Source organism: Pectinophora gossypiella, chromosome 12 (assembly GCF_024362695.1).
Source record: "Pectinophora gossypiella chromosome 12, ilPecGoss1.1, whole genome shotgun sequence".
In the NCBI taxonomy this organism is placed as follows: Eukaryota; Metazoa; Arthropoda; class Insecta; order Lepidoptera; family Gelechiidae; genus Pectinophora; species Pectinophora gossypiella.
Genome location: NC_065415.1, coordinates 7,445,890 through 7,457,482, shown reverse-complemented (window position 1 = coordinate 7,457,482; position 11,593 = coordinate 7,445,890). Strand labels below are relative to the sequence as shown.

The 11,593-nt window shown below is 35.9% G+C and overlaps 1 protein-coding gene across 1 annotated transcript; it reads right to left on the bottom strand.

The window, feature by feature from the left end:
• Positions 1-4,132: 4,132 nt before the first annotated feature.
• LOC126371600 (pupal cuticle protein C1B) lies at positions 4,133-5,230 on the bottom strand. The gene is made up of 2 exons (XM_050016918.1): positions 5,225-5,230; positions 4,133-4,708 (listed from the first exon to the last, which is right to left on the bottom strand). Exons 1-2 carry the CDS (start codon positions 5,228-5,230, stop codon positions 4,133-4,135), a joined length of 582 nt encoding a protein of 193 aa, XP_049872875.1.
• Positions 5,231-11,593: the final 6,363 nt, after the last annotated feature.

Here is an 11,593-nt window from a genome sequence, read left to right as displayed (position 1 = left end):
TGTACTTTATCGGCCACCTAGAAACAACTTTCATTCTTTTAATGGCCTTATTGCCTTGTATGATTCATCTAATTATCACTGTTCGTTACTTCACTTTGACTCATAAATGTTAGCCTTCGTTACAGTCTACTGACTATACCTACTTACATTACTTTTTCTACCTAAAGCTAATAGGAGATACAGATTCTTGCGGGTCATTCTAGTCAGTCGTCGTTGCGTATGCAATTATAATTACTATCACAGAACGGATGATTCTTTCATATTTATTTATCTATCTTTCTTTTATTTTAAAAATTCGGACGTTAAACCGAAAAATTTGACAGCGTGTGCGTCTTAGAAGAATCAATGGGTTTCAAACTTAAGACTGATTACAGAAGAACATACCTAATTGTGACTAACCGTGATGATTAATCGTTTATTACGTTTAAATTAAGGACATTTTGTTTAAGTCGTCACGCTTTCCCAGAAACGGATACGGCGTGCAAAATATACTTATAATATCACAGATATGTTAATAAATACTTAAGTAAGTACTTATATTTTTCTTGAATATAGCTCCTACAACATCTTACCAGGGGTAGAGCCACGTATAGTCGAAATTGATAAATTCTCTTGAATTTAAAAGAGAATAGGAGATTAAATATCATATGAGATAATGCAATAGTAGGAACCGAGTTCGAACCCTCACCTTATAACGAAAACTTGTGCGGCTAATTTCAATATCGCCATCTGAAAAAAAATATTACAATAGTGGAAAATATACAATTTTACTGCAATTTTTTGGTTAATTTGTTGTACGTATAGTGTCGTCGTAACTCTGTTAGTTCTGTTATGGATAAATGGTAATTTATCCCGCCGCCAATCGTTCGCTCTACAACTCATCAACACACAAGTCTTGCTAGTCTAAACAAGATTCACAACCCCTGTCCTGATCCAAAGTAAGTACTTGTATAGTAGGTAGGTATAATATTTCAAAAGTATTTCAGTATAATATGTTTGTTACATCACACGCTTAATCTTGATAAAAATTGGCATAGGTATGGATAGAAGGATACTCATTTTCAAGAGAAGAGTTTAGAGTGCTTGGCATGACAATATAAACGAAGTCTACGCGGACAAAGTTATGAGCGGAAAGCTACTTAGTTAGAAATATGCGAAACTACTATTACTATATACTTAGTTAATTACCAACTCATAATTTAAATAAGTTCCAAAGTACTTAAGGTCAAATTAAATAGGTATATTTATAATTAGGGTAAGTAGATGAGAAATATTTTTCACACAGTGTCGCGCAGGATTGGCATTGCGTTTTGATAACTCTTCCATCCAACACGCATTTATTCATTTCAGAAAGAGTCTATTTTCATTTTAGTAGGCAAGTCTATAGTCTAGGTGCTTCTATGCTGTTCTAGGAGCAAGTAAAAAACATAGAACATGTTCAGCTGCTTGTCCTCCCAGGCATATCGTAAAAACCGACAGAGGGATTGTGTCCTCTAACATGATGGACTAATTTTATGGGCGATAGCCTTATTATCATATCCAGCTTACGTCATCGTATCAACAGTGGCTGCATGTTATCTTTGACTACTTTTGGCTCTGCCAAGTTCTACTAACTGGGCTACCACGGCTTCAATTATCACAATTAATAAAAAAGTGTAAAGATCAAGTTTCCATTTACGAAAGTAAGGTTATTGCACGCTTCACAAAGATCTACAGATCACGTTACCGTCGCGTTGCTTGCGCAGTCTTACATGCGCTTTTGTCTAAGGGCATGGCGGCACCTTGATTTGGTTTACTCCTGTTATAACTATGCTTATAGGCGTGTGAGTTATTTCTACTTATTCACTTTTTCATAGGAAGTAAGAATACGTATTATACGTAATTATTGTATTACGTAGCTAATAACGTTTACATATCGCCGTCATTTTCACAAATTCAATTTACTTTGAAAATATAATATTATTATTTAGTAATATAAACTACGCCATGATATCCTTGTTATTTTACAATACAATACAATACAAAAACTCTTTATCGCACTTGAATCAATTTTATTACCCGAATGCGCCGAAACAAAAAGAAGGGTTATGTGTTTGACCGCTATGTGCTTTTACTTGCGGGTTTGCTTGTATTTACTCGATAATTACGTTGAATTGAGAACATAACTGCTCAGACATGTTCTGGATGGGTTTTACCTCCAAATCTTGCATTAACACATAATGAAAGCACATTATTTTATAGACTCCAAAGTAATATATTAATATAAGTTTAAAATAATAAAATAATAATAATATTCTAATTAAAAAAAAATATTTACCTATTTTGAGATAATTGTTTTATATTTTAATTGATTTTATTTTATTTATTATTTTAATTAATTTGAATGTTTTATTATGTAAATTATGGATTAATGTAATCTGAAATAAAGCAATTTTTTTAATTTTAAATTTTATTTAAGTATTTTTTTTTTAAAACCCGACTACAGAATAATTACTCTCTAAAAAGTGGTCGTATGCCGTATACATTATGAGCGTTCGACCATGGCTGTCTCCTAAACATCACTATTGGGAAGATTTTCAGAGAAATATTTTAACTGTTTTATACTTTTTAGACCGTGATTTTTCCGTAGTCGGATTTTAGTTTTTAAACTTATATTTTTTTCATTAAAAAAAACATGTGTTCCTAAAGTTCTTTCAAAAATAGTTGCACAAAAAACGTGGTCAGTATAGGACTAAACCAAAATTTTGCAATAGGCCTGGACAGGTCAATCGTGCGACAACCGCGCGACGTAACATTCACCCCCCATTCGTCTCTATCCAATGGGTTATTGTCCACATAACTGAGCTGGTTTAACAATGGCATCACGTGTGGTAACACCATTGTTGACGAGATTCGCTATCTTATTTCTGAGAGCTTACAGTTCCGATTTTAATAAGCCCGGTTTACGCTATCTGTGACAATTATGACACCTCTTTATCTTTTTAAGGGCCATATTGTGTGAATAATTACTTAAATAAAATGTGTGATTGTTGCTACACTATAATAATTTATTAAACTTAAAAACATCCAGTTATTAAAACATGTCGAACTTTCGGTAGACTTTGTTTTGAACACACAGAACTGAAAAGCGTTGAAAGTCCTTAATTAGCTTGATCACTAATACGGTCACGAGCATTAATATGCATACACTTTGGTACCGTGTCAGATTAACTTTTTTGACAAATTGAACTGTAAGTTTCACTAAATGTCAAATATGTTAGTGCGACAGAGTGCTAAAAAGTGGGTACATTATATTGCTCATGACTGTACATGAAGAAGGTAAATTATTAAAAAGCTCGGTAAGGCGTGGGTACTTAATTACCCAAATTCAAAATTTGTACATATCACTAGCTTTTACTTTCGGGTTTCCTTGTATTTACTCGATAATTGTGTTGAATTTATAAAATAACTGCTCAGACATGTTCTGGATAGCTTTTATCTCCAAATTTTGCTTGAAACACGCATCGAAAGCATATATGTTATCTTAATAGATAAGACCCTAAATCAAATAAAGATTTAAAAGAAATCCGGCTTCTTTTATTTTTATTTATCTTTTATCGTATGAATGTACCTCTAACTACCCTAATTGGGATATAGTTATGGTATGTAAATAAACTTTTTTTTTAATTCAAACTTCGTTCCTATAAACCTCTTGCTTTGACTTCGTCAACCCCGTTTAACTTATTAAAGTAAATAAAATTATGATTCTTCGCCTGTTCACAGACAGATAAAATGCCGAGCGAGCTTCATTCACGTTTTTCTTAGCATATTAAGGTCTTAGTTATTTCATAAAACTACATAATTGCGTTTTAGAATGCTGTTTCTGTCGCGACGTAGCCTTAATGTGTTTAGAACTTAAAATTATGTGATTTGAAGCTTACTTATTGCCTCATAGTTGGCGTGGCATACGGTCTTTTAAAGCTATTCACTCCTTATACGTACCAGTAAAACATATACAATAAAGCTTCTTAATAATTTATTAATTATGACTTATACAAATGATAAATAAGGCAACCTTAATTCGATTACAGAATAAATTAAACTTATAGAGGCAGTCAGTCGCGCATGTCTCAAAGAATCGAGTCTTGAACATTTACCATGAATAACTAGTACCCAGGCCAGTGAATGTCATGTGAGAAACTAAAGGTGCTTCGGAATAGGTTATCTTGACCGGTTGAGCTTGAACTAGAGGAGTGTGAGAAGTGTAACTCAACTGAGGGGTAATGGTCTTGGCTACAACCGGGGTTGAAATGGTCTTAGTAACAATAGGGGCATGATGAGTATACGTGATAGGGGATGACACGGCGTGCACTACGGGATTGGCAATGTTGTAAGTTGCTTGGGGATGACTGATGACAGGGGCAGCAGAATAGACAGGAACGGAATGGGCCACAAGACCAGTATTTGTCGCTCGAGATTCGTACTTATTGACTGTGGAATAAGGGGTGTTTAAGGTTTTTGCGTAAGTATTATGTTGAGTTCCATCGATGTTGCTGGTTTGTGTCTGGTGTGTTGTGAGCACTGACTCGTAGACGGGTGCCGGGGCGGGCAACGTCTTGGTGTAAGTAAGAGGAGCGTTGTACGTGTGGTAGACAGTTGGTGCTGGTGCGATGTTAGTGCTGATGACACCGGCTCTGACCAGAGCGAAGCAGCAGAGGAAGATGAGTTTCTGTAGAAAAAAGAAATTATAATTGAAAGAATTTTGTGGTATCTTATTAACTAAAACACGTTCGAAAACACTTCTATTTTCAAAAAGGTTAGCGACTTTAGTCTTATTGGTTTTAATAAACAAAAAATTGAGAAAGTTCTACTAGCGCTGAGTGCAAAGTTTTAATTTAAGGCATGAATTCTATCAATGTGTTCAAGAACCTTTGTTCCCCTAAGCGCTACTGATTGGCATTACCAGTCGAGTCATGGGAGATTTTTCTTTCCTTGACACTATAGTAGTGTGACGGAAAAATTAGTAATCTTTAGTGGCACTACTTTGAACTATACCAATCTATTTTTGCTTCATGGGAAGAAGCCGCTTTATAACTCGAAAGTTTATGCGGAATTTTGAGTTAATTCGATTCTTTAGACATACAATTTTGAGGTCGATTCAATATATTGTGTTCATAGTAGTCTATATCTAGTCTAGTAGACACTATCTCTTCTCATAGGAACTTAAAAAGCGCTAAGATCTTACCTGCATTTTACCTCCTGTATTTCGTACAGTACCGAACTATTGAATGGTAATTTCACTTTTGCGAACGAGCTTTTTATACTGTCGTCAGACAACATCGATTCTCATTAAATCAGTCTTGTTAACCACATGATAACATGCATCAGAGTACTCATATGTCACTTCGAAACCGGTTTCCAACCTTAAACTCTTTCACCTTTGACTTAATGAGAGCCAAAATAAACTGATTGAACTTGCTAAGAAATGTTTATCCAAGGCATTGCAACTCGTATATTTACAGCCAGTGATACGTTTTATTTTTGACGTGACTTATTGTAGATTTTCCGCAGAAGGCATTAACTACTTGGCTGGACAAATGGGGAGCGCTGAAAGCTCTCACCCGGTACAACGTTTAAGACAACAGGCCTGAGGGTGCCCAGTTGGGCGCGAACCTCGGCTCAGGGCGTCGTCTGGGAGGAAAAATATTTGAAAGAATTAATCGACCCTTCGCATGAATAGATTAAGTAGTACAGTTTGTTTATTGTATATTCCGATATAATAATACTATCGCGAATGTTTTCCGACTAATTTAATACGATCATTAACCACAAAACACCACTTTGTATTAATTATTTAGATTATTCAATGAATAAAGCAACTATGTCATTCACGTTTGGGGCATAGACCTTCTCTATTCATTTCCTCGACCATGAACGTTTATATATATTTTTTAATATTTTACCCTGTTTATTTCGAAAGAAATGTGTATAATTCTGTGCTTCATACATTATTTAAATTGTCGACGTTAATTGTATCCCGTGACAGTTGACATTCGCTCTCCAGTTGAACGCCTCGGGTCGTGAGCGATCTTCGTGACTCCGACGCGTTGTAAATCCCAAACGCAGATTAACATTATCTTAACGAATATCTATGTCGATGTCAAATGTATTCTTCTTAGTAATACATTAATCGTTGGTAGGTACAAAAAGATTGTACTTTATGAATATAAAGAAGAATACTTCTGAATATGTATTAAGAAGAATACTGGCATTCGCCAGTCGTGGAAAAAGCAACAACAAAAATACATTCGCACACACTTACTCGCCCTCACACTCCCACAACTTACCCGCGAAGTAGCTTGAACATTTTTTTATTGTAAGTAATAATTTCTATAATTCTTTTTTTCATCTTATTGTTAAATTATATAAAATAATATAATAATTGTATTAGAACTCCGCTCAACTCATGAATATACATTATTTTAAAAAGATAGTTGGTACTTATAGCACAGGTTGTACCTCTTTAGGTCAACATTTAAAATTGTGCTTTAAAATTGTTAATTTTCTAGTAAGTATTATCTAACAGTCCCAATAGTTATTAAGTTGTTTGGAACAATAAATACAATTTTATTATAACAGCCTCCGTGGTTTAGTGGTTAGAGCGTTAGGCTCACGATCTGGAGGTCCGGGTTCGATTCCTGATGGGGACATCGTCGAAATCACTTTGTGAGACTGTCCTTTGTTTGCTAAGGACTTTATAGGCTTGAATCACCAGATTTCGTGCTTCGGAGGGCACGTTAAACCGTTCGTCCCGGCTATTAGCCGTAAAAATACCTCAATCAACCCTCAGTGGAGCAGCGTAGTGGAGTATGCCCCATACCCCCTCCGGTTGATTGAGGGGAGGCCTGTACCCAGCAGTGGGACGTATGTAGGCTATTTATGTATGTATTATTTATTATTGATGTAAAATAATTGTGTTACTTTGCTACAAGTCAACCCAAACTAACCCGACCCAACTCCTTAGTGGCTTACGGCCGTTTAAGACTAAAGTAGACCCAGAAGGGGTGAGGTCAGCGCCCAATATAAATTGGTGTGGGTGAAGAATTACCGTTCTATACGTATTACTCGTATTTTTATTCTGTGACTTAGCTAAGGCTTCTAGTTCAGCCAGCAGAAGAAGAGAGAGGATTGTTCGAACCTTTTTGCCTAAGACTTATAATATAGAACGATTTTTTTTCTGTAGCCTAATTAATGACTCACTGCTGGGCAAAGGCCTCCCCCCTCTCTTTCTAGACCTCCCTGTCTTAGGCATTCTTCTGCCAGGTGTTCTGAATGGCGTCTAGTTCGTCCATCAATCGTCGGCGTGGTATACTTCGACGTCTATGACCTTGTGGGGTCCAATTAGTTATTATACAGGGTGGCCCAGAAGTTCAGGTTCAAAATTAAAAATTAGATAGAGGGGCTCATTAGCTACCAGAAACACCCCCATGTATGTTCAGCAATTATTTACGGTTTAGCAGATATGACCCATTTTGTACCTTTTTCTAGATTTTCTACCTTACTTCAGAAATAATCATTTTGTCGCTATCCCTTTCTTAATAATTATTTTATTTTACTTCACAACTATGCCTAAGACTGTGTACCGCTCAATTAAAGATAAATTAAAGTCAAGTCAAGTATAAAAAAAAAGTTATTTGAAGTCAAAGTGAGAATTCGACCAAAATTGTTACAGTTGTTAAAACTTCGCCGAAGAATAATAAACACATGAGATTGTCATGGACCCTGAAAGTATTTCTAAAAACTGCTCCATTTAATAGGCTTTTAGAAACATCCAAAAAAGTACCTTTAATACGGGCAAAAAACTAAGTAATTTGACCTCAAATATTGCAAGACAGACAGATTTGAAGGAAAATTTGACATTCTCATACAATGTAGCTGCTTCTTTCTAACGTTGTTAAAGGTTCTCAAAGACACATTTTCAGTTAAAAGTAAATAAAAATCACGCTTATAATCGCTAACAGGGTAGACATAGCAACAATCCGAAGACAAAACTTGCAGTCACTTTTGGTATTCGTATTTTAATGAAGGTACATAGATTTCAAGGAAAAAGTTATCCCCAAACACTGTTGGTGATTCATACTATTGGGGTGTTTCTGGTAGCTAATGAGCCCCTCTTTCCAATTTTTCATTTTGAACCTGAACTTCTGGGCCACCCTGTATATAGACAATCCTTCCACGTCTTTCATCATCATCAATTTAAGAGCCACGCTCTTGCCAGTGCAGCATTGTCTATGCTACTTTTTAGGGAAAAATAGGGCAGTGGTTTCCCTCTTGCCTTTCCGCCCCGCAGTACTCTGACGCAAGTGAGATGGCGCCCACTCCACTTCCACTTCTTTAGCTTTACTTAAATCTAGAGATCGATTTGGATTGTGGATGATAAATGATTGCCTTAATACAGCAGTAAAGTGATATAATTCACTTTATCTTCTTATAAATAGCATTTCAATTACGTCTTGTCTCCGCGCTTTCATCACAAACATTTCGTGCAGAAAGGATTACCTTTGCTACCTCTACTATGTAACTTAATCACAGCAATTTATATCTCTTTTCTGACAATGCGCATGTTGTAACAATTATCGACATAGGAATTATCTGCTTTCATTGTGTAAGTTGTGATTTATTTGTTGGGACATTACAAACAATGGGTACAGTAAATAGTATAGGAAAGGGTGATGATCGTTAGTTTCGGTTTGTGTGGTCTTAAAGTTTACTTATTATACATGTGTGTATTAAACAAATATATTTGTTTTTTTTTTAATTTATAAGATAATTATTAAAATATTATAAGATAATACAAAAGTATGGAACTGAAAATAATTAAAAATGTCACTCAAAATCATTAATACTCAGAATCATCGTCTGAATCATCCCTCAAAGTTTTCGTTACAATGTCACTAACATCCTTTATATTTATAACTTTGACATCTTTGGCAAATGGATATTTGATTTAAATATTATAAGAAACTTGAATAAACACAAAAAAGTATTCCTTTTCGTAATTTATTCTCTGTAACCGCGTATAATATCATGTGATTCGCTTACGTAAACTAGATGGGGTGTCGGCTCAATTTATGAAAACCGTTGTAGGAACTGTTTGTCGAATGTGACGCCAAAATTGGGCAAAAACTGTTAAATTTAGACGGAATTTTTAATAGCTTTTGACGTTTGTATGTATGCTTTTGACATTCATATGGTGAAATTTTCGGGAACGCCTGCGTCGTGTCATAGTCGTTCTATTCAAAGAGAAATCGACCTTTTCTGTTTTGTGTGTAACTACACACATGTCCTATACAGTTTCATTCGGATCTTTGTTTTTGTTCGGTTAAAGCGTGGCGTTGAGCTAGTCTCCGTTTTAGTTTGTTGCACTTCTTCTTTACATTAATACCGGTTTTGGAGCGCTAGGTTAGTGAGGTTTCCAAATCGGACTTGTTTAAGTGACTAGTTGCTAATGTGTCTTGTTGCTCGACAGTACGTCAAGGTTTTTAACTGACACTTTGCGGAACCATACCGTAGGTGACGGCAACACCACACACGACCAGATTTGTACCTCGTATAAATTAAACGATTAAAGCATCAACCGCATTTACCTTTACCGGAAAGTAAGTGGTAAATTATAAATCCAGTTCTAAGAAGTTATTGGGCACAGGCACATATTCAATACCTACTCGGTTTGTGGACTGAAGGTTTCGCGTTAATCCAGTTTCGCGACGACAACTTTAACGAGTTTCTGAAAGAGTAGTTTGGCAATTTGTACGACTAGCATTCAGAAGATAGCAAACAAGTGCCTAGTCACCATTATACTGGTTCAGAACCAGTTTTTATAAGTCGCCGGTAAGTCTCGCTCGCAATCAAGTTACTCTCTTGCGTGTTGCGTAAGCCACTGTGACCTATACACTTGCAATCTTCTGTCAATGAACTGTTTTAAAGTATTAGCATACAGTTAGCATGTACACGTATACCTATATGGATATTTGTGCGTAGGAGTGACCTGAATGATTCCACGTGATGCGTGAGTGAGATCTACACGCAAATAAGTTCGCGAATAAAACTTTACGCACACATAGATGGCACCGTGTGCCGTCACCGTTCCAGAGGCGAGAATTTTTGTAATAGTCAAGTTTGTATTTGTATGTACGTACGCGTGCAGATAGGTACATAAATTTAAGCATGGCGTGATGAGTTTTCTTACAAACTCTCGCTTCCCAATCCCTTCCGGCTAAGTAGTCAATACTTTCCCACCGGGTAGGAAGTGCCACCTGAGGCAAACCTATACAATAAGCCATGTCTTAAGGGTCCAATTTCCGGTTGCAGAATTCAGAATTTGAATATTTTCACCCCTCTCGGGGAGCACCCCCGCTGACGTCGCTATAATTGAAGTTGCTCTACTTTACGATTCCAAACATTCGGTAATGAAAGAAGCAAAAATACCCGAGCTTTCTTGATACCTTCTCTGTGTGTATTGCCTTTAAATGTCGTTAAGATAGACATCTCTGGCCTTGACTTAGAATTAGAGTAAGTATGTTGTTTAAACTTTGAGGAGCTTGTTGCGTTGTTGCTCTTGTCTGTGGATTGACGGAGTTGAGCAATTTTTTTTTGACGTGACTTATTATAGATTTTCCGCAAATGGCATTAACTACTTGGCCGGACAAATGGGGAGCGCTGGGGACTCTCACCCGGTACAAAATTTAAGACAAGAGGCCTGAGGGTGCCCGGTTGGGTGCGAACCTCGGCTCAGGGCGTCGCCTGAGAGGAAAATATTTAAAAGAATTAATCGACCCTAGTGGGTCGATAGAGTTGGGAAACATATAGCGTGGCCTATTAGAAAATAGGTACCCTTTGGTAGGTAAGTACTTTTTTATGCTTTAAGATTTTTGAGATTTTTCGAGCTTTGAGGAATTATGAATCATGAGCTTTAAGAAAAAATCGTATCAGCGAATGTTGTAAGTAGTGTACCCTCTCTTGTAGATGAGGAGGCTTATGAGAACAAATAGATTATCTTAATATTAATTGTTATTATAAGAACATGTAAGTAAGTATTTAGTTTTGAAGATACTTTGGGCAATTTCGAGCTCCTGAACTGACTTAAAAAAATACACTTAAAAGCTTTATAATCTCCATGTAATTTTTTGGTATATTTTATTAGGAATATTTGGAGATCCATGTAGACAAAGTCACGGGAGGAAAGCAAGGGGCGTGTGCCAGGGAAATAATAATAAATTATAATAAGGACTTTATTAAATTAATTATTTATTTTATTATTTGTGTACATTGCGTCGCTATTAAATGCCGTAGGCATAAAATTTTCATAATTAAAAATTAACATTATTTCGGGAACGTAGGTAAGTATACCTATTGAGTGTTAATATTGGCCAATCAAAACTTAATTAATTTATTATTGAATTCGTTTTGATAATAATTATTTCAATCCACTGGTTAGTTGCTGCGAAATCAAAAATACCTTTCAAAAAGTTTTATTTCCGAACCGCCACTTCAAACTCCATCTTAGAACATAATATTCAGGGATGCGAAGAAAGGTAATTACCCGTCCCGTATT